We start from the raw sequence: 23,792 nt of genomic DNA on the forward strand, positions 1-23,792 counted from the left end.
GATTAGACTTTGAAAGACCTCCTACTTACAGCAGTTACTCAAGAACATTACAGAAGGTTGTAGTCATGATTCGTATGGTGCTGTTTTTGACCTTAAAGACTGATTTGAGCTGTTTATGCAGAGCTAGCGGGTTCCTGAATAAACAGTAATTTGTAGGGGCGCTAGGCTGCACTTCCTGTTCCTTTGTTTCCCTACACAGAAGCTCTCTGTCTCCAGCCCAGTGTCCCAACATAGAGTCACTCTGTACCAAGACCTGCTCTGGCTCTTAAGTGCTAACACTCCAGCCTCAGAAGGGACACCCACTGACATGTTGCACACAAATGGCTGGTGCTGGCAGTTTCCAGTCTGAGTGGCTGGCTTTACACAGCTTCTGAGATTGAGAGACAAATGTTGTTTTTATCAGTCCGCTTGGAAATAGTCGCATTAAAAAGGTATCTAGCTATGCCACCCCTGGAGATGCGAGTTTGAATCCAGGGCATGCTGAGTGACTCCAGCCAGGTCTCCTAAAGCAACCAAATTGGCCCAGTTGCTAGGGAGGGTAGAGTCACATGGGGTAACCTCCTTGTGGTCGCTATAATGTGGTTCTCGCTCTCGGTGGGCCGTGTGGTAAGTTGTGTGTGGATGCCGCAGAGAATTGCATGAAGCCTCCACACGTGCCATGTCTCCGCGGTAACGCGCTCAACAAGCCACGTGATAAGATGCACGGATTGCCTCAGTGTCTGAGACAGTCAACTGCCATTTCATCTTCGGCCACCCAAATTGAGGCGAGTAACTATGCCACCACGAGGACCAAGAGCACTGGGAATTGGGCATTTGAAATTGGGGAGAAAAGGGGAGGGGAAAAAAAGGTACACCGCCAATATAATGGTACTTCAGATAAGTAAGACTTTGAAATTTGTTTGAGACACTACTGTAGCATGTAAACTAGATATCCACAATAGAGGTAGACCAATATGTCGGTTTTACTGATTAATCTATATCGATAGTTGCTTTTTGGAATTTTCTGTAAAAAATAATATTCTAAATCTTTTTTTTTTCTGTGTTCCCCTGTGGCAAGCACTAAAGGATTCTACAGTTAAAAAAGTTTGTTTCTAAAGTATAACAGTGGCCTCTAGAGCTGACATTTATATAATTACTGATTATTTAATCAAGTGTTTTAAATGGAAGCGTGGGCATGCATAGAAAAATTTTATTATATGGAAATGTGTTCCATCAGCACATACATTGCGTCTCCAACTGCAAATCTTGTGTATAATTATAAACCTTATTCCACCTCATCTGGTGAAATTATATATTTATAAAAACCCTTCATCCGGTGAATGTACACTCACCGAGCCCTTTACTAGGTTCACCTGTACACCTACCATTACTTCTTCATGTGATTATCTAATCGGCCAATTGTGTGGCAGCAATGCAGTGTATAAAATCATACAGATATGGGACAGGAGCTTCAGTTAATGTTCACATCAACCATCAGAATGGGGAATAAATGTGATCAGTGATTTCAACTGTGGCATGATTGTTGGTGCCAGATGGGCTGGTTTGAGAATTTCTTTAATTGCTGATCTCCTGGGATTTTTACGCTCTAGAGTGTATAGAGAATGGTGTCAAATCATCCAGTGAGTGGCAGTTCTGCAGATGGAAATGCCTTGTTGATGAGAGAGGTCAATGGAGAAGGGCCTGACTGGTTCTGGCTGACAAAGTTTACATTAACATAGATAATCGCTCTGTACAATTGTAGAGCGCAGAATATTATCTCAGAATGCAAAACACATTGAACCTTGTTCTACAACAGCAGAAGACCACGTTGGGAACTTTGTTAGGACCATAGTGTACCTAAGAAAGTGCTCAGTGAGTGTATATAGACTATAAAAAGCGTGGATAATACTTGTGTATATAGAACATTGTAACAAGTCCAAGTCTCTGTCATTTCAAAATAGAGTTCTTCAGACTTATTTATTGTTAAAAGTCCCAAATTATACAGGATTATATGGGATTTTGGTGAACAATTATCTAAATCTAGGATTTTATTGATTTTGGACTACCTGTAGCCTCTTTGTCTGTGCCCAGCCATCATAGTAAGGAAAGACTAAGATTGATTTTTTTAGTATTCTATAAATTGATTTTAAAACTATCGGCCTATTAATGGCTACATGTCAATCAGATAGTCTTCTCCTGTCTTAGTGGCTGGTTCTTTTTCCTTAAGAAACAGAATTGTAATAAAAATCTGGCAACACTAGACTAGAGTTTAGCTGCAGACAGATTGATCAAGTTTGAATGACACGGATGCTGAAGGTGGAGAGCAGGTTACGTAGTGGGCTAAAACACATAACTGGTAATCAGAAGGTTGATGGTTCGATCCACACAGCCACCACCATTGTGTCCTTGAGCAAGGCACTTAACTCCAGGTTGCTCCGGGGGGATTGTGCCTGTAATAAATGCACTGTAAGTCACTTTGGATAAAAGCGTCTGCCAAATGCATAAATGTTCATGCATCTTCATTTTTCTCATGTCTCTTCTCTTTTTTTTTTCTTTTATTTTTACTTCATTCCTTGCTTCCTCCGCCCAGAGGTATGAAGGTAATTGAGAACAGGGCTATGAAAGATGAGGAGAAGATGGAACTGCAGGAGATCCAGCTCAAGGAAGCCAAACACATCGCTGAGGAGGCCGACCGCAAATATGAGGAGGCAGGTTTCCTCCTCCACCAAACCACACACAAGCGCGCACACAGGAAAAAAGAAAAACACAAATGGCATCCTGCCCAACCAAAATCATGTGACCTTTCACACTTGAAGTGTGAACTAGCGTGAGAGTTTAAGACAGATGTGTTGTATTTTGCTAATGAGTATTTTTTTGAATGCATTGAAAACTTGCTTTTGTTTCACTTGATTTTTGCAGAATTTGGTGGCAGTACAGGTGTGTGTAAGTGTGTTGTCTGGCTTGTGTGTGCAGGTGGCCCGTAAGCTTGTGATTGTTGAGGGTGAGCTGGAGCGTACAGAAGAGCGTGCCGAGATGTCTGAGGGGTACGAGCAATTCCTGTTGCCACTTGCATGTTGGCCCAAACATATACACACTCATGCATGTGAATCTTCAGAAACGCACACAACCTTGCAGTGTTTTTTTATAAGGTGGTATACACACAGGATGTGTTCTGCACAGCAGAATGGACCAGAACGCTAAATATGGTGGCTGTAGTAATGGAAGTCCCGTCTTACAGCTAAAAGAGCAAATCAACTGTTTGATTGTGACATTGCCTGTGTTAACTCAAAAACCACTCGCACATTAACTGGACCAGCTTGAAAACATTAGTTTTTTTGTGTGATTTGAGTATATATATATATATATATATTTTTGTCGATTTGAAATCTTTTGATTGTAATCGTGACCAACAGTTCTGGAGATATCAGTATCCTAAGTAGATAGTAGCTATATTTACATGACAGAAAATAGCTGACTGGAGGCATTACAAACATGGCCGTCAAGTGACCTGAATTGTCTTAATGGGATTTTGGATGAACACAGGGGTCTCAAGATGAGTTAACGCCTAGATTTGTTTTTTATTTTGATAAATATTTTGTCTATATTTACTCTAAAATGGATGTATGCTAGCTTACTGTTATTTAGCAAGCAAGTTTGGTTTCTGAGGTAAATATAAATTTCTCGCTAGAGATTCTCCGTAAAAGAGATCTCTCTCTTTTTAAAAACAACAAAAACAAAACTAGTTGTGGTAGTTTCTTAAAGGTGCACTCAGGAATTTTTATGTGTCATCTTGGATGGACCGTGACGCCTAGCGATGTGGATGCAGCATCATTCAAACGCAGTATATTTCAGTTACCGATGCCATTGTGGAAATTCACTATTCACAATCAGCCATAATTCATTTAATTCACAAGTTTAAGTGTCCAATAAAAGGGCAGTTACTGATATTTAGAGAGTAGTATTCGGCTGGTCATGTGATCCTTTCATGGCAACTCTCATGAGGGGACCCTCTCCTTGTAGAACAAAATCCCTTTTATAAGGATACTGATGTAACTGTCACTGGAGTCTCAATCTTATGTGAGTGCTTATGATTTTATACATGTAAATCAAAATTATTGTTCTTTTAGGAGTAAAACTTTTTTTTAATGAAAAATTACTTTTTAATGTTGTGCAATTCAGGGTAACAATTCACCACCAGGATAAAAGCCTGTGGATTGTCATTGACAAATGTTATACAGTCGGTGCTACTATAAACAATCAATGCATTTGAGATGCTTTTCCCGCCCCACCTTCTTCTGATTGGTCCATTGTTTAAAAACTGCCATTGATGACGGTGCCAACAGAATTTTACACTATGTCTTAAAAACCTAATGGTGTGAGATCAAGAGAAATTACTTTTGGGTGGGCCTCTAAAAATGGATGGGCCAATATTTTCCCCCAAAACTTTCCTTGGCAACAAAGGCGGCACATTCAAACAGTTATTTCACTCTTTCAGAAAGCAGAATTTATGCATATTTTATAAATGTAAATGTTTGAAGTAAAAAAATATCTCTAATATTCTGGGTGGGCCTTGGTATAATTTGGGTGGGCCCAGGCCTACCCCGGCGCACCCTTGGCTACACAACTGTGCGAGATGCTGAAAAAACAGCAAGACACAAAGGCTGCAGATGTCCATTGGACAGGCACATAGACCAACAAACAAAGAAGTAGAGGCAAAAATGCATCCTGTGTTGAACCTCTTAAGAATTGTACTCCCATATTGCTAATACTGTATCTAACACATGCTTCCAATACCTTTTTTGTTTCTTTTTTTTTTTTCTTTTTTATTATTTTTGGTTCGCATGTTCGGTTAACTTGCATGCCTCCCACGGTTGGAATGCCCTTGCACACCTGCTCACACTAACAGACGCAATAGAAGATTACAGGATGAGCTTCGAGTGTTGGACCAAACCTATAAGTCATTAAAGGCATCAGAAAATCAGGTACTAAACTAATCACGTGAAAACTAATCACATGAACGGTCTCTTACATGAATGACGCCCTCTCCTGCCTGGCCTCATATACCCTGTAATAGGCAAATGCACTGTTTCCCCTGCTTGTTACCCGTGACGCCTTATTTGGTCTATCTTTTTTTTTGTGAGTTTTGTGTTTCCTCACACATTAACACCTTTCAGTGTTGTTGGCTTCACACTCTTGTAATTGGCAAGAATGCTGCAACTTGAATGCTTCTAATTTGAGATGGTGGGTCTCGTGAACTAGGCGTACTTGTATTTGTGCTTCATACCTGATTCGAAATTATGATTCATAAGTAAATTTGCACTTTAATTTTTTTTATAAATTTTGTATATGATTTGGAATCAGCTTAAACCACATGTATGCAAAAATTACAAACGTCTGTTGGTCTAAGAAACATGGAATGTGTTACGGCCCAAAATATACTTGCAGATGATTCTAGCTATCGTGGGTTGTTCTGAAAGTTGTCGGACGTCAATTTTTAACAGTCCAAGTATACATTGCATTCTCAGCATTGCCACAAGGGGTGCTATAGTGGATATCCCTAGTCTAGGCCAATATAACAGGCTTGTTTTAAATGGTTTCGAGAATTGCACACTTTACTCAAAGATCTTGCTGCACATGTTCTTCTACAAGAGCACATCTTCAGAGAGCGTAAGAATATGTTTGTAGATTGTGACGAATGGCTGTGCAGGGGAGGTTGTGTGGAACGCCCTTAAATGGAGATGTTTTGGACATTTATTATGGTAATTGCCAACTGTGGGTACACACACCCTCATTTAGAACAATCCGGTTTCATCAAAAGTTTTTTGAACATGTTTGTGCATACACACCTGTTGTGAATACTGCAAATATTTTGTGACACTTTTCTTGTCTGCGCATGTAAGGGAGCACTTGTACGCAATTATAAGTGAATGAGACCCATTATTCTTAAAGACAGGCATGTTACGTAGACTTAGTTTTTTCACTGTAGCACATTCCTTCTGTGTTGAGGGGGGCTTTGTGCTCCCCAATTCCTACCCGTTTTTTTTATTGATTTCTAGGTTTTTGTGTCTGTTTCTCCTTTGTTCTCTTACTGATGTACCTCCATTCAACCTGCCTCTGGTTCTCCTTTTCCTACTCCTCCTCTTCATCTGCCTCCTTTCCTCCTGTGTTCTGTTGTGTAAAACACCAGCAAATGCGCTGAGCTTGAGGAAGAGTTGAAAACTGTGACCAACAACCTGAAGTCCTTGGAAGCCCAGGCCGAGAAGGTAGGTGTGCTGCCAGCCCCAGGCACACTGTCCACCCCTCCTAACTAAACCAGGATAACCAGTGTGTCTGATATGTTAAACGATCCATCTTTGATGTCAATTTCAGGGACGGGTTAAACTGTCTACTTGAGGTAACATCCTTGTTATAAAGACGAACTAAGACCCGTCCATGCTGGATTATGGTGAAACTGGTTGACCAACATGACTTTTTGGAAGCTGGTTACAAATTCTTGCTGGTCAAGCTTGATATATTTTATTAATAACATTATCTTTTGGGACACAATGGGGTATTCATCAAGCAGGCCCATTCAAATCTAATGTCTTTTATTTGTCGTATTAGTGTACAAATGTCTTGCTAATCAGAAGTCTTGTTAATTTATTGGTCAAAAGGTGTGGAAACCCTGAAATAACTGTATTGTTCCTCTTGAGTTGAGTCAAGTGTTGCATGTTGTCAGGTGTGCTGATTTTGTTTTTGACTTCTGTCCTTCACTTGCTTGCAGTACTCACAAAAGGAAGACAAATACGAAGAGGAGATCAAGGTTCTCACAGACAAACTGAAGGAGGTAAGCTTTGCGAATCTTTATCCAGGATGTGTGTTTTGATAATTGTTCCTAGACTTGGCAGCAAACCATTCTATGAATGTTTCTCTCGCCGTAGGCCGAGACCCGTGCTGAGTTCTCTGAGAGATCAGTTGCCAAGCTCGAGAAGAGCATTGATGACCTTGAAGGTATGAATTTAATTTACTCCCTTCTCATTTTCACAGTTCAATTTCTTTTTTAGGCTCATTCATACATGTGATTGTGAAACATTCAGGGAGAAAATTGCTTTGCTCCAGGTCATGTGGTTTAAACGTTCAAACTTGTATTTCTCTACTGTCATGCTGTTCCTCAAACCTACTCTACTGGCCTTCTTTTAACTTCCTTATTTGTTGAGTCATTGAATTATCATCTCTTTTTGAAGAGACCAATAATTGGCCAGATCCTCAGACAGGTTTTACATTGTTTTGTAAGATGACATCAGAGCTTTTATAGAGGTGCAGTTACATGTAGTTTATACTTGATTAGTTTTTTTATGGGATGGTGTTAAATATTCTTCTTCTGTTCTAGTCAGTTGGATTAACCCAAGCCTGAGCTGATTTTCATAATTGTATCAAGATGTCAGTGAAGGGAATGTTTGCACTTTGTTAATGTATTTGTGATAATGCATGGTGCCTGGCTAGATTGTCTTCAGTGGGACAGACATTTTAAAGAAAGTTTTCAAAAATGAAGTTCTGACATCATTTACTCACCCTAATGTTGTTCCAAACCTGTATAATAAGACTTACTAGAACAGCTATGAAGATAATATGTCCGGAGTGCTCCTTTTCCATAATGAAGACTTGGGCTTTCAAACTCCCGAAATGATAAATACAAAATAAAAGCAACATAAAGTACATTTAAAGTATACAATTTGACTTGTGCGCTATATTCTATGACTTCTGAATCCACGTGATGGCTTTGTGGAATGAACAAACAGCAAAAAAATGTAGTGACAATCTCTGCCTTCACCATCATGGGCATTTATCAAAACACGATCAACGGGGACCAACCCAAGTGAAATTAACAAGGAGAAGAACCCCTTGGTCTGACAAAGAGATAAACTGTTGCTCAGCTTAAACAAAAATGACCCTCCCAAATATCACATCCAAGTACCGCCCCTTTTCACCATAGCTCTCAAATTTTATTCAGTTCAAAAATGGCCCACCTATTGCACCAGGTGTGGCGTCATTTGAAAAAACACACAAGAATCAATGATGGGTTAAATCAGTGATTTTAAAACTGGAATGACATCTTAATGTGCCAGGTTTTACATTTAGCAAGAGTGCGTATGAGATTTGAGGACCAAGTTGGATGAGAACATTTTAACGACTTGTAAAGAGTTACATGGACTTCTTTTATGGTGCTTTTATTTTCATTTTTGGAGCCTGACAGCATCATTATGAAAAACACACTGACCATAGTTAATATCTGCCTTAGTATTCCACAAAAGAAAGTCAAAAGTTTAAGCAACATGAGGGAGAGTAAATGATGACAGAAGTTTAATTTTTGGGTCAACTATCCCTTAATCTCATTAAGCTTTGATTGTACACTGTGTGGTATCTGTCCAATAGATGACTTGTGAAGGACTTGGTCACTCTGTTGTTTAGTATTTATTTCTCCCAGGCTCTGAATAATTTGTCATGGTCTGTGCCTGGAATTCCTTTCCATTCCTCTATAACTTTATTTTCTGTTTCCCCTCCCTACTCTCTCTTCACATCACTCACTCTCGCTGTATGTCACTCCATTCACTGGGGCCATCTTGCCACTGGATTGGATGCTTCACTCCTGCACCTATTTTTATTCCCCCACCCACCTTTTCCTCCATCCCCTTCCTCCTCTCCACCAAACCCCATCCCAACCTCCAATAGATGAGTTGTATTCCCAGAAACTCAAGTACAAAGCCATCAGTGAAGAGCTGGACCACGCTCTCAACGACATGACTTCAATGTAATTCATCTGCTATCCATGTCTGTGCCCCTCCCCATTACCCATAATCCCCCGTCTACGTCTCCTTCTGTAAATAAGGTCTTGTGTCTTTAATTCACACACTGTGACCTCTTTCTCCATTTAAAATTCACTGCTATCTCTGTAACTCTACAAGACCCATGGTTCCTCATACTGTTCCTTGAGGTCTGAAGTGTCAAGTGATTTGGTCATTGGTCAAATGTAGAACAGCGGAGCCATGGCTTGTAGAGGCAGAGTATAGGAGTTCTGTTCTTTCTAAGTTTTTTGGATTTATAACCCTGTATTATTATAATCGTTGTCTAATATTGTAGATTAAAAACAACTAACTCTTTGGTTAAAATGGTCAGTACATGTTTAGTACGAGGACTGGGCTGTAAACATTACAGCAAATGTATTTGATGATATTCAATATTTATTTATTAGGGCTGTTGATTTAACATTTTAATTAAGTGCGATTTAAATTATGTGGAAAATAACATGTTAAAATTAACACATTGATATTCCCCCTAACCTGAACATAAATTCTGCACAAAGTATTGAACTTGCTTCTTCAAGTACTACTTTGATGATTTTGCATGTCATCAGGTGGCGGTCAGTTGACTTAATGGATTGCTGTGGACTATAGGCAAATTTTAGACTTGTTTTTAGAGATATGGAAATTAAACAAACAATATATTGACTTGTAAAGCCACTTTTTGTATTTAAGTATTTTAATTTGTATATATATATATATTATACATTATATAATATAACATAACATTTTATAATCATTATAATAAATATAATAAGGTATTTTAAATCCATAAAATTATTTTCTCTGCAAATATTGAGGTGTGATTTATTATGATTTAAGTTTAAAATTAATTGATTAACAGCCCATATATATTTGCTCTTAACCATAATGATTTAGAAAGCTGTTGTTGCCATGTAGATTCAAAATGTGTAAAACAAAACGGAGAAATCGCGAAAACCTAGTTTAAAATAACCAATGAATGATATCTGCGGTTTAAAATATATTTTTATTATATGCTCCAATGTAACAATACATGATGATAATAAACAGCAATATGTTACCTGTCTATTATATACATTTTTATAAAAAAAAAAAATTGAAATATGCCAAAAGCACATCTGTGAAAATTAAGTGGCGAGTCATACAAATTAATGGTTAAATCGGTTGTTTTGTATGGATTCAGAGAAATTAACAGTATGAGAACTGATTTGTGGAAATCAATCAAATTTCCCAACTCTATTTCAGTTGGGGGGGGGGGGGGGGGGTTGTAGGTTGCCAGGTTGAGCTCACAAATGGGTTGAAATGTGTCGATTGTGTGAGTAGGATGCATTTCATGCAAGATCTGGCAACTGGACAACCTTGGAATAATATATTGATGTGATTATTCATATAACAATGTTTGGGCCATACAAATTACGGGAGTTTCCTGTGAGAAGTAATGAAACGGAAGGGGGCGGGAGATGGGTCTGAAATACAGGAGACTTCCGGGAAAAACGGGAGTGTTGACAGGTGTGCCATATATTCTTATTGTGATGCAAATTATGGGTGCGAATCTAGTCTTCTGGCACAAACTTACGAAACCTGTTGGCCAAGTAAAATAGAAATCAAATCACAATATTTTAAAAGTTAGTTTGTTTTATCTCGAACATATTCAATATATTGCCCAGCCCTACTCTCAGTACTGTGACATCTTAACCCCAAGCATGTGAAGAATATTCAGAAACGCACCACTGTTTTACGGCATTTCGTGCTCTGTGACTTCCTGCGTTTTTTTTTTTTCTGTCATGTACCTTTCTGAAAAGTTTCATTCCTCCGCTACTAACAAGGTCATCTTCTGTTCAGAAGAGAGTCCCAAAGGCTGTTGTTTAACTGTTTCTGATCTGTCAACATCACATTTGATGTTGCATAGTAGACTTCTTTAGGACAGAAGTGTGAGCTGTTTGGTAAGTCAGCCGTGTGATTGTTTGGCTCTTCTCAATGGAGACTGAATTCATCAGGTACATGGCGATTAGCATCAAAGCCTGAAGCATTTTCTGATACGTAACTATCAGCGATTTGTGTGTGACTATAATAATTAACCGCAAGTAAACAGCATTGTGGCTCCTGAGTGCAGTGGTTTCTTACATTTCCTGTTTGGAGTTAAATTGCCTCTCCCAAATCTGGCACTTCCATCACCACTGTTCTACTTCTCCCCTGTGCAGATAAATTGTTCAAACCACGACGCCTCCCGCTGGCTGAACGACATCATTCTGCTTTTTCCAGCCTTTCGTTTTCCCTCATCCCTCGAAACCTGCCTATAGCTCCCTCCACATGGTGTTTCCTCTCTATCTCTTGTACAAAACCTTTCATTCTTTTTGCTTTATGTAAAAATAAACATTCTTCTTTCTATGTAAAACCATACTTTCTCATTTTTTTCATTCTTTTTTTGTTCTTTATTCTTTTCTATGTGCTTGATAGTTGTGGCTCTAATAAAGTCAAGAAGTCATGGATTATATCATTACTATATTAGCTCATTCAGTGAATGTTATAAAAGTGTGAACAGAGGAGAGACAGTGATGTCAGTTGTTCCTCTAGTGTTTGACACATGTCTTTTTATGTGGGGAACATTGGAAGAACTCAACACGTTGGTTTAACCACATTTACATATTAGTCAAATTCTTTCTCTCGCATTCAAATTTCAATGGGTTTATAATCTAGGTTTCTCATGAGAGTAGCTGAGTCACTTCTAATGTAAAATGACTTCTGTTTCTTAAAGGGATAGTTCACCCAAAAATGAAAATTCTCATCATTTACTCACCCTCATGCCATCCCAGATGTGTATGACCTTCTTTCATCTGCTGAACGCAAACAAAGATTTTGTGAATAATTTCTCAGCTCTAAAGGTCCATACAATGCAAGTGTGAATGGGTGCCAAACTTTTGAAGCTCTAAAATACATAAGGGCAACATAAATGTGCTCCAGATTACTCTGGTAGTGGTGTGGTGAGAGACAGATCAATATTTTCTTTTTCTTTTTTTTTCTTTTTTTTTACTAAAAATTCTCTCCGCTGAAGTCGTATGGATGACTTTTATGCTGCCTTCATGTGGATTTTGGAGCTTAAAAGTTCTGGTCACCATTCACTTGCATTTTATGGACCTACAGAGCTGAAATATTCTTCTAATCTTAATTTGTGTTCTGCAGAAGAAAGTAAATCATACACATCTGGGATTCTAGGATGGTGAGTAAATAATTTTTGGGTGCTATTTTTTGGAACTATCCCTTTAAACCACATTGACTACTGATAGCTGTTACTCTAGAAACCTTGCTTGAACTGCACTGCTGTAATATGCAAATACTGCACCCAGAATTTACTTACTACAACCCAAAGTCACTTCTTGATAATGATGTTCCATCAACAGAGTGGTGACTAGTGGAGGTAAATGTTAATTTGTGGTGAGCTAGTTCTATTTCAGTTGGACTAAACAATAATTTTCTCTTTAGTCTGACTATCAGACCTAGATCATGCAATTGTAGCTAAGCTTCATCCAGCATGTAAACACTTTTATCGGCCTTGCTGTTGTGCATGTCCTTTGAAAGACAGAGGTGACAAGCGACATGGTTTGAACTCTTAGGAATAGTTCACCCAAAAATTTTAATTCTCATCATTTACTCACCGTCATGCCATCCCAGATGTGAATGACTTTCTTCCTCTGCAGAACACACATGCTAATTTTTAGAAGAATATTTTAGCCCTATTGGTCTGTACAATGCAGGTGAATGGTGACCAGAACTTTGAAGCTCCAAAAGCTCAAAGGCAGCATAAAAGAAATCCATACGACTCCACTGTATTAATCCATGTCTTCAGAAGTGATATTATAGGTGTGGGTGAGAAACGGATAAATATTTAAGTCCTTTTTTGCTTAAAGTGGAGATTGACTGGGCAGGGAGGAGAATTTATTGTAAAAAAGGACTTATGTTGATCTGTTTCTTACCCACACCTATCATATCACTTCTGAAAACATGGATAAATTACATTTATGCTAATTTATGTGATTTTTGGAGCTTCAAAATGTTGTCACCCATTCTCTTGCCATTGTATGAACCTACAAAGCTCAGAAATCCTTCTAAAAATCTTAATTTGTGTTCTGCAGTTGAAAAAGTCATACACATCTGGGATGGCTCAAGGGTGAGTAACTCTGAGAGAATTTTCATTTTTGAGTGGACTATTCCTTTAACTGACCCAGTATTTTATGTATGATGATAACTGTGTATACAAATGTGCATAGAAGCTACATAGCAGTGCTCTAACGAACACTCAGAACACCTTAGCGACCTCATAGCAATGACCTAGCTGTCACTTTGGGTTTTTTTACATGGTAAAACACATATTTCGTGGTATTTTATTTAGTATTACGTATTACTAATTTAGTATTCGTATTACGGGACCCATATTACATGGTTTATTTTAGCCTCTAGTAGGATTACACTGCTTAGTGTAATGTATATGACATTGTTTTTTTGTTTTTTTTAGAGGTTTAGTGAGTTTCTCAACTTCAAAAAGTATGTGTTTCTTCACTTTGGGTGACTTTGTTTCTTGCTTCCTCAAAGACAACTGTTAAGCTCTTAATCTGCTGATTACATATGTTATACGCATTTGACTCAAAGCTCAAAAAGGTGAACAGTTTCACCCCATTCTATTGGATCCATTAACCCTTAGAATCACCTATCAATTCCCTGCTGTCTGATCTGATAAAACCATGCCTTCAGAAACACCTTCTCAACACTTGTCAGGACTGTTCTTCAGGTTTGTTTCTCTCTGTGATGCTTGTACTCTTCTCTTTAACATAGAACAAATGTTAACTAACACTTCTGCTTCCTTCAGCTTTTCTGATGTCTGTCTTTTCACTCTGTTTCTCTCTTTTCTTAATCTGCTGCCTCGACCGCTCCTGTAGATCACCTCTACCAACAGCTCGAGAAAAACCGTCTTCTCTCTAATGAGCTAAGAATGGCGTTGAATGAGGATTAAAACTAGTGTGGCCTTTTTATAATCACCAAATGCATCTGTTGTGATTGAAAGTTCAAAGAACATGTTGTGTATGGAGGTTATTCTTTTGCTGCCTTCAAGTCAAATCGGAATTATTTTATTTACAAGATGAGTACACATGAACACCATGTCGTAATTACCGGTGGGAAACTTGACCCATTTTCATTTTTAAATGTTGAGTGTTTCAGAATGATTGTGCACTGACAAGCTTGCAAAACAAAACTACATTTCACATCATTCTCTGTGGCAGCATGAAAGTGATACAAAAAAGCAACCATTATACATTTAATGTGCCTCCTTTTGTGCTAAAAAGCTTCCTCTCTTTATCGAAGTACAGAAAAATATTACATTTCCCAATGCATTTATTTTTGTTGAATCTCATCGCAATTATTACTTCTGAACTTGCAGGGAAGAACTCCGCAGATGGACTTGAAGGCAGCATTTGTATAATTGATGACTACCAAATGAATCAGGATAAAATCCAATGCCTTTTGCTTTATGCAAGAGACAGCACTATTTATCTGTGTTAACGGTTATACAAATATATACTTATTCATTTAAAGCATGCATTGAGTGTGTAAAATACATTATTACGACTGACCAGTCTTGAGTGATGTCCGACGAGGTTTCAGTGTAGTTGCGGCTGCTGTGTTTTCACCAACTAATGTTTTTTTGAATGAACGTAATTGAGTAACCAAGTGCATGTGATGTCATTCATGGTTTACATTTAATATTCATGTTTTTTTCACTTGATGTTCTAACAGAAAAACTTTCACATGCTAAAGAAGAGAACCTCGATATGAATCAGAAGTTGGAACAGACTCTATTGGAGTTGAATAACATGTGAAAAGCCTGGTCTCACAATGATGATGTCTGCATTTTGTAATCATTGAGTGTTTGTTTCCTCCTGACAATTATCAGATTGAATAACATGTGCCATTTGTTACAAAGCTTTAGTTTTTCCATGTATTATTATTTTTTTTTTTAGGGTAATATTATGGTACGTGTTTATTTTATTCTGTTTGTGCACAAACAAAACAAAGTTAGCAACAATTGCACTTAATTATCAATATATGCACATAACTGTTATCGTGGACATGGAGTTGGAAGCCAAGTTTAAATAAAATTGAAAGGTTTTCTGTTAAAGTGTGCATTGGATTAGGTTGTCCTATGTATACTGGTGCTACTGTGAAGGCAGATGTCTAGCAGTGTGTAGCTTTTAGGTTTATGATTTAACCATATACACATTTCCAGTTTAGATTTAGATAAAACATTTTGTGCCAATATTTAGGCCTGGCTTTAAAGGGACTTATTTACACTTTTTTTTTTTTACACAATCTACCAATTACAACAGGCAATGTCAGGCAACGTTATTTGCAATTATGCATTATTGGGTTTGGTTACACCAAAACCCACATGGTTCAAAATGTCTTCATTTTGAATTTTGAAAAATATGAAGTTATATTTGGTTGTGCTTTGTTCATTTTAGTCATTTTAAATATAGGTGTATTAAATGTATGTCATATATAAAATGTACAAAGCTAAAATAAATATAAATTAAACTACTCCGTTTGACATTTTCTAAGCCTCCTGTCTCTTTTTGAGCTTCAGTGTACTTCAAATGAAGAGCCAATCTTTGCATGCTCCACTCCAAATGCAAAATGTTGTTCTTTGTTAACCTTCGCAAACTAATTCTCTTTATTTCCCCTCACTTGCAGGGGATGTTGCCTAACAACACATGCTAATCAGCCCATTTGCTTCCTGTATTACATTTCATGTTTGCTTCTGATGGCTGTGAGCATCTCTGGCAAAATATATCACAAGTTTCCCCCTGGATGACTTGTTTTCAGGAAGTAAAGGCCCTAAAAGACTGAGATTTCAAAGTTGTGCTGCACAAACTTAAATGCAATTAATGAATGCAGATCAGGTTTGTGGGAAAGATATTTTAATTGAATCATCATGGAACTGAACTTTGGATGTGAAGCTTTTTAAAGATTTAGATGGTTGCAGACTGATTTGAGTAAAATCCGTAACAGTAGGTTGACTTTTCTTTGGAAAGAAATGGGTCTGTGCTTACCGAAATTTGAAACACTGCCATAGCCAAAGCGGCCAGCGTTGGGCATATGGACACATGGGAGCTCCATTTTCTGGGTGAAATATCTACAAAGGGGCACCAAAAGCAAGTTGTGGAGTGAGTTGTTTCCATCTGTTCAGGCTGTAATACAGTGAAGCAGAATGCATATTTTATATACTGAACCCCCTAAATCTAACTATCAGTGGAGTAAAAATTTGATGCAAGGAAAAATGCAACCTCTGAATCACACTCTCTATGGATTATGCAAACGCGATTTACATCCTTGTCAGATGCATGAAAGACCCGGGTTCATATCCCGCAATGGAACAAGATGCTCATTCTGTTGTGCCACAGGGGAATGTAAACATGCTCGAGCCAATGCAAAAATGTCTAATAGGAGATGGTACTTCTAGTGAGTCTGCACAATGTGGCCAATTGGTGCCGGAGGTATTGGAAACATGCCGACTTCCTCTACGATGTTGTTGATGGTATATGGGTAATTGATGAATAGCATCCCAGTTAACTTTACCATTAACCTATTGTTTACCAAAAATTAAGTTAAAATGCATAAGGAAAATAATGTTTTAGGTGACACAATTTTTTAAAGGGTGCTGGTTTAAAAATTCACATTTAAGATATGAATGTGTAATTTATTTTTCAGAACAAATAGTATCTTCAAGCAGAGTTTCACAGACTTTGTTTAACTCTTAGCAAAGGAAAGAAAATCATTATAAAACCTATAGGTACCCATGGGGAATTAGCTTTCCTGGTTTGCCGACACATTGACGTAGTGGCTGAATGACTATAATACATACTGTAAGTGCGGCATTAGTATGTGCTCGAGTTAATAGAAACTGTTTAGAAGAACCAGACTTTTACAATTAAGCCATATATATATTCCCAAAAAATTACTTTACGTTTTTTATATGACATCTGGTCATCCGATAATTGTGCCAGGTTTATTCTGTAATTTATTTATAAATCATAAGGCTTAGTATGATAGCACAAATTTTAAAAAAGTGTTGTTTTCATTTCAACTACCCATAGTCCTACAGTATGTGTTCTGACTTCTGAAACACTTGATTTCAAAACCAGCCCATTGTGTGCAATCCAAAATGATTCTTACTCTCAAAACTATACAGTTTAAGCTGATGCAACATTTGTACTCTTGGCAGTGGTGCAAGAATTGGTTAGGCATGATGGGTTTAAGGCTTATCAGTGTTTTGTCTGATGCTTTGATGGCAGGTATATCACGTATAGAGCCTAAAGCATTTCAAATTAAATGTGTAGGTATAGTTGACTGTCACACATGTTGCCTGTAACTAGCTGTTTTTAATTTTGTTGAAAAGGGCTATTCATTGTCCATTTGATCTCGGTGGTCTGACATACATTAAACCACTGTGCCTTATCCTTCATTGTGAACACAGCCATGCATATCCACAGTAAAAAATGGTCTCCTTGCAAGGTGAGTGTATCATTGAGGGATGGATAAGGTGCTTTGGTGAAAGTATCACAAGCACCTATTTTATTTATTTATTTGATTTGTCTCATTTGATTGTAATGATAATTTTAATAAAATGTAGAGCGATACAGTAAGCGGTAGGACATGCGAAACAATTTCATTTGTGTAAACAATCGTCTAACTACGTCAAACATTGACTTATTACAGAATAAACGAACATGTGGCTTTCACCAGTCGTTTGTAATACAGTAAAATATGTTTCCTGTGAATTAACGTACAACAATGAGCTATAGTTCACTAACTGCCACTATGATTTGTAATGTGACATGTTAAGGCGGGGCCTACTTTCATGAACGGAATCCGGACATCTTATTGGCTCGCGTCACAGTCACAGCTGACTCGTGAGCCAATGAGCTACTATTTTTGATAGTGCTACATTTTTCATAATAAAAGCCAGAGTCAACGTCAACAAAGCTTTATTGGCACGATTGTCCGATTTTACAATATTACCAAAACGTATACTGTACTCTAACGTTTTATATATTATAAGTAATTTGCGACTTTTGTTCTGAAAATAGACCGCGCACGCGTGTGTGTCAGCTTTTTTTGACTGCAAACGGGAACTATACGCTGTACACCTGTTAACTACCGATTTTAACCCGTTTTTATCACGTGGTATTATTATTAGTCGATTCACAGCCATGTCTCGGTTACTGTGTTTATCACGGGGTATCATTTACACAAAGTGTAGATACAGTGCGCAGAAATCCGAGCCCTTCTTGTCTTTGTTGTCATACAGAGATAATCTGATGAGAAGATTAATTTCAACACAGAGAAGAACTGTCTTCACATCCTATAAGAACAGATCTTTGTGGATATTCGGCATCGGGACGGGCTTTATTTTGGCTGTGGGGTTGAAATATCGCGATTCTGTGTCTAATCACTGTGATTGTGATGTACAGAAAACAGACAGAGCTGAAACTCTCTCAAAGTACAGAACTGCTATAGAGATCAGCAGAGACCTGCTACAGCGGTATCCAGAAACAATTTATTAAAGTACTATTTATACTTTATTCTTGTATACTGTATGATATACTGTATGATATAAATGTCAAGTTCTGCTGAATGCTCTTTTGTATATTTAAATATTATAAATCTTTGAACTCTAACTTTATACTTTTGGAATTTGAATTTATTAAATTTTTATATTTTTGAAATTATTGAAAAATAGAAATGTATTTAATATTTATATTATAAATAATATCTATATATTGTCTTTACTATAATTTTATCATGTATATTTTTTATTTGTTAAATATTTATATCCAATGCTCTCCAAAATAAAATAAAAATACATATTTAGCATAAACAATATTAAGTCAAAATATCAGGGACATATATTATTTTCTTAAAATACATGATTTATTTTTTTAAAGACAATTTGTCTTAATAAATTAAATGAATGCTGATTTTTAAAAGAAAATAAATATTTTGTCCTGACCTTCAATTACATTAAGAATGAGATTTTGGAGGGATTCATTAATAAGAATTTGTGGGAAAATCTGCTTAATTATTATGAAAATAATATCACTCTTTCTTTTATGAGAAATATGTCTTTTGCTGTCGGTGGTGGTGTTTAAACCCACCACCCATTTTCATTTGGTGAAATACGACCCAGATATGTCTTAAAAAGATTCACTAGATGCCTCTTACTAAAGTAAAGAATGGACTGCAAATATAACATTTTTCAGGAATCAAGTTGAAGTTGGGGCCCCAGGAATGGTTATTGGAGTCTCGGTGGATGGCAACCAAGTTTGGTGTGAAGGTAACTAGATCCTGATATCCAGTGCACATTTACACCTAACTCAGTTCCTTTGCAAACTGCCTCAGAAAAAAGATTACTAGTAGATCTGACAGTGAATGGTTGATGTCTCTCAGGGGTTGGTTATGCAGATCTGGAGAACAGAGTGCCTTGCAGCCCCGACACAGTGATGAGAATCGCCAGCATCAGTAAACCTCTGACCACAGCGGCCGTCGTTCGACTCTGGGAGGAGGGTAAGATAAATCTAGATGCAGCTGTGCAAAAATACGTCCCTGAGTTCCCAGAGAAGCAATTTGAGGGAGAAAATGTGAGTAAAAAAACAAAAAGATATTTTGATTGATTAAATTACTGTAACAAATTAAACAATGGTCTTAGAACAACGGATAAGGCAGTGTCTTAATTAACAAGGCTGCATTTGTATTAATTAACACAGTTTTCCATGAAGAGGACTTCATTACTTTTTGATAAGGTTTAATGAATTGTAATGAATCTAAGTTAAACTCACTTCTTTGTTTTGTCCTTAAACTAGGTAACTATAACAACTCGAATGCTCCTGTCTCACTTGAGTGGCATCCGTCACTATGAAAAAGATGCCAAGAAAGTGAGAGAGGACAAAGAGAAAGCAAAGCGCCTTCTGAAGCCCCCGGAGAAGAAAGAGGAAAAGGACTCAGCTGATAGCAAAGAGAAGCCTAGAGCAGAGGACAAAAGTGCTAAATGCAAAGAGGCCAAAGCGGGCCAGAGGAAAAAAGAGTTTGAGCAGGAGGAATACTACCTCAAATACAGCTTTGAGAATGTCATTCAGGCTTTGGACTTATTCAAAGACGATCCTCTGATTTTTAAACCTGGTATGATACAAATGCTAAATTCAGAATAGCATTCTGCCATATTCTACTCTTAAGTATGTCTGCTGTAAGTATAGATAATGTAAAGTCCAGTCAAGCACATTCCATTGTATTATACCATAGTCCACATATTAAGCTCCGCATAATGCGCTTTCTGTGAAATGTTGGCACAATATGCTAATTGTTTATTTTTTTAGGGTGAACTATTTCTTTAAGGGATAATTCACCAAAAATGTAAATTATCTTATCATTTACTCACCTTCATGCCATCCCAGATGTGTATGACTTTCTTTCTTCAGCAGAACACAAATTAAGATTTTTAGAAGAATATTTCAGCTCTGTAGGTCCATACAATGCAAGTGAATGGTGAACTCAGAAGGTCCAAAAAGGACATAAAGACAGCGTAAAATCCCTATGACTCCAGTTGTTAAATCCATGACTTGATATGATAGGTGTGGGTGAGAAACAGATCAATATTTAAGTCCTTTTTTTACTATCAGTCTCCACCTTTGACCAGCTCCGACCAGTACGTGGCTGAATGTAAAAGTGAAAGTCCACATTCTGATGTGAAAGTGTAGATTTTCAGTAAAAAAAAAAAAGGACTTTTTCTCACCCTCACCTAACATATCACTTCTGAAGATATGGATTTAAACACTGAAGTCGTTTGGATTACTTTTAAACTGCCTTTATGTCCCTTTTGGACCATCAAAGTTCTGGTCAGCTGAAATATTCTTCTAAAAATCTTTGTGTTCTGCAGAAGAATAAAAGTCATACACATCTGGGATGGCATGAAGGTGAGTAAATTATAAATGAATTTACATTTTTGGGTGAATTATCCCTTTAACATTTGCATTTTGAGTAAGAGACGCTTGTCTGCGATTGCTGGTAGGTTCTACGTTCCTGTATTCCACACATGCCTTCACGCTGCTTAGTGCTGTGGTGGAGAGAGCAGCAGGTCAACGCTTCCTCGACCACATGATGAAGATGTTTCGTGATCTGGGCATGTTCAACACAGTGCCAGATGAGAACGACCCAATAATTTACAACCGCTCAAGGTACTGGTGCAACAGAACAAAAGCCACATTCAAGAGCTCATTCGTTTTTAGACACTTTTGATAATATACACTCAATACACTTGTCCGTGTGTAAATATGTTTATCTCACTCCCACGTTCATTGTCCATTGTTTTAAAATGCTGTGTGTCAAAAGTTGAAACGATTCTAAGTTCAGTCATGAAACTCTACATGGTGCAAACTGAAATTTGTTTTGACATGCAATCTGTATGCCAATCGGCTTGTGTACTCTATGTCCCAAGCTGGTTCATTGACAATCACATTCTCTCTTTGACTAGCATTTAAACTTCCCGAGTTGTTTGCACTTAAACCATTTTAGCTGCTGCGCCCTACAAGAGTTTCCTCTCTGAAACCCTCCTCCACCCCAGCACCACTTGTGTTGTAATTGTATGTATGTCTAATTGAGCAGCTACAGCATGTCTTTCATGCTCAACGCAGCATGTCTTTGTATTCTAGAAGTAGCAAGACTTCGTACTTACTCTGCAGTAGCAGCATAAGCAAATCTAGTCTGCCAAGACCAAACCGACCAACTTGTCATTTCCATTATAACACCTTAAATACATTTCAGAGAGATACTGTATACAATATTTACCTTCATATAGTATATTATAAAATGTCGTTTATGGTGAGATGTTGAAAAAACAAGAGATGCGATAATGGACAAAAATGTCAGTTTAGCATATTTATACAACAACAAAAAAATAGCATAGATGGAACGCACATAATTTTTCTTCTCACATAATGAAAACATTTCAGCTAAAATCTAAATTGCTCATCCATTTATTTATTGTTAAGTATCCGTTTAATAAGCAGGATAATGTACAGTCAGTCATTATGACAAAATCACCCATTCAGGGTAATACACAACCTGTATGGTTAATTTTGAAATTGTATTGTTTAGAGTTCATTGTAGATTTAAAAAATGAATGCTACAACATCTTCCCCTCTCTAGATTCTACCATTTCAATAAAAAGGGCCGTATTGTGAACTGCCCCTATGTGGACAATTCATACAAATGGGCTGGCGGGGGATTTCTGTCCACTGTTGGGGACCTTCTCGTCTTTGGTAACGCTCTGCTCTACAGCTTTCAAATGGCCAAACTGAAGAACACAGACGGGCTTCTCCCCGGCTTTCTCAAACCCCACACAGCCAAAGCCATGTGGGCACCGGTGGACAAAACCGAAGCATCATGGGACAAAGACGGACTGTACGGCCAGGGCTGGCTGGTTGTGGAGAAACAGCAGAAATACGGTCAGTGCCACAATCGCAGGCATTACGTCTCGCACACAGGGGGCGCTGTGGGAGCTAGTAGTGTGCTATTGGTGTTACCTAGAGAGAGCACACAGGTCACGGATCAGAAGCTGACCCCTCCACAGGGTGTAGTGGTGACCATCATTACTAATGTGCAGTCGGTGGGACTGAATGCCACCGCGCTGAAGATCGCCCAGGAATTTGACAAAGCCAGGGATGAATACGTTTCATTTTATTGACAGCTGATAAACACATGCACTGCAGTATTCCTTTTTAGCCATTTCAGGAGTTTTCTGTGTCAAACATCAGGCATTTTAAGCAAATGTATGTCTGACCTGCCATACCACGCCTTGATTATGACAAAAAATATTTTTGATAACCTTTATACATGTATGAGCTGCCTAAAAAGATGAATGAATAAAAATATATTATGGAAACATTAATGGCAACCTCCTTTATTGATCTTTTCATTTTTATCCTACTTAATATGATACATTTATAAAAGGGTAGAGCCTGTGTTCTGTTGGTGACCAATTACAGCATCTTAAATATACCCTTTTCCTTAAATGTTCATATATTTTAAACCTTAAATATTGATGTTGAATAACAACACATTTTTCATAATTTACTAACCTTAATGTCTTTTCAAACCCAATTTGTTTCATTATTTCTTATGTGGAACACAAAAGTGTATTAATGAATATTGAGGTCCATCTTTCAATACTTTTTTTTTTTCTTTTCTTCACTTTAAAGCTTAAAAAAAAGACCAAAAGTATTATTAAAATATTCTATGTTTGACTCATATTCCAAGTCTTCTGAAGAAATAAGTTTTGGTGAGAACCAGCATAAAATGTACATCATTTTCAGTTCACAATGTTTAGTTTTTTTTTGCGAGTACAGATTTCACATGTTGTATTATGTTTAAAGTGTGATTATGCTGATCTTTAATGTGTGATACATTTTTTAATTATTACATTTTTATATTTTTCAAAATGTATAATATTTCCTTAACTTTTTGTCTGTTGTAGTTGGACAATTTGTCATTTTGCACAATATCATAAGCTAAAATATTATTTTAGTGAATTAAATGATATGCCATTTTAGTCAAATTGACTAAAATTAATACGTTTTGCATGACAAAACATTGACTAAATTTGAAGTAAATTTTCATCAAAAATGATTAACATCTGAAAATTAACACTCCTCCAGAAGACTTGGAATGTGATGCAAAATTTGCATGGACTTTTATGATACATTTTGGTCCTTATAAAATAGTGATGGAATCCAACTGGAATTCTATCAATGTATTTAAATCTATCTAAAGAATTCTAATTGTCATTTTCTTCAAGATAAAAACAAAAACTAGATCTTTTAGAACACAGTTTATCCAGTAGGATAACATTTGAGCCCATTAAGATCCTTTCAGGTTTTGTTCCAAATTATGATG

General features: G+C 37.2%; 2 protein-coding genes and 1 long non-coding RNA gene across 20 annotated transcripts in view; 2 read left to right on the forward strand and 1 right to left on the reverse strand.

Annotated features, from left to right (window-relative positions):
* The window catches only part of LOC127640199 (tropomyosin alpha-1 chain-like), a 29,431-nt gene extending 14,045 nt beyond the window's left edge, over window positions 1-15,386 (forward strand). For 4 of the 18 annotated variants that reach the window (XM_052122644.1, XM_052122640.1, XM_052122639.1 and 1 more), the window contains 6 exons: window positions 2,570-2,687; window positions 2,953-3,023; window positions 6,167-6,242; window positions 6,743-6,805; window positions 6,900-6,969; window positions 14,586-15,386. In XM_052122644.1, the coding sequence (XP_051978604.1) occupies window positions 2,570-2,687; window positions 2,953-3,023; window positions 6,167-6,242; window positions 6,743-6,805; window positions 6,900-6,969; window positions 14,586-14,668 (481 nt within the window). In that variant the 3' untranslated portion in view covers window positions 14,669-15,386. The other 14 variants (XM_052122646.1, XM_052122651.1, XM_052122648.1 and 11 more) reach the window with 6 other exon arrangements.
* A 2,137-nt stretch (window positions 15,387-17,523) lies between these two features.
* LOC127640191 (serine beta-lactamase-like protein LACTB, mitochondrial) lies at window positions 17,524-23,248 on the forward strand. The gene is made up of 6 exons (XM_052122625.1): window positions 17,524-18,390; window positions 19,109-19,182; window positions 19,296-19,486; window positions 19,709-20,024; window positions 20,911-21,076; window positions 22,047-23,248. Exons 1-6 carry the CDS (start codon window positions 18,059-18,061, stop codon window positions 22,582-22,584), a joined length of 1,617 nt encoding a protein of 538 aa, XP_051978585.1. The 5' UTR covers window positions 17,524-18,058; the 3' UTR covers window positions 22,585-23,248.
* LOC127640206 (uncharacterized) lies at window positions 19,337-20,801 on the reverse strand. The gene is made up of 3 exons (XR_007970082.1): window positions 20,281-20,801; window positions 19,952-20,021; window positions 19,337-19,451 (listed from the first exon to the last, which is right to left on the reverse strand). It is a non-coding gene; the product is annotated as an uncharacterized LOC127640206 (long non-coding RNA).
* Window positions 23,249-23,792: the final 544 nt, after the last annotated feature.

The sequence above is a fragment of the Xyrauchen texanus genome, chromosome 49 (genome assembly GCF_025860055.1).
Source record: "Xyrauchen texanus isolate HMW12.3.18 chromosome 49, RBS_HiC_50CHRs, whole genome shotgun sequence".
Classification (NCBI taxonomy): Eukaryota; Metazoa; Chordata; class Actinopteri; order Cypriniformes; family Catostomidae; genus Xyrauchen; species Xyrauchen texanus.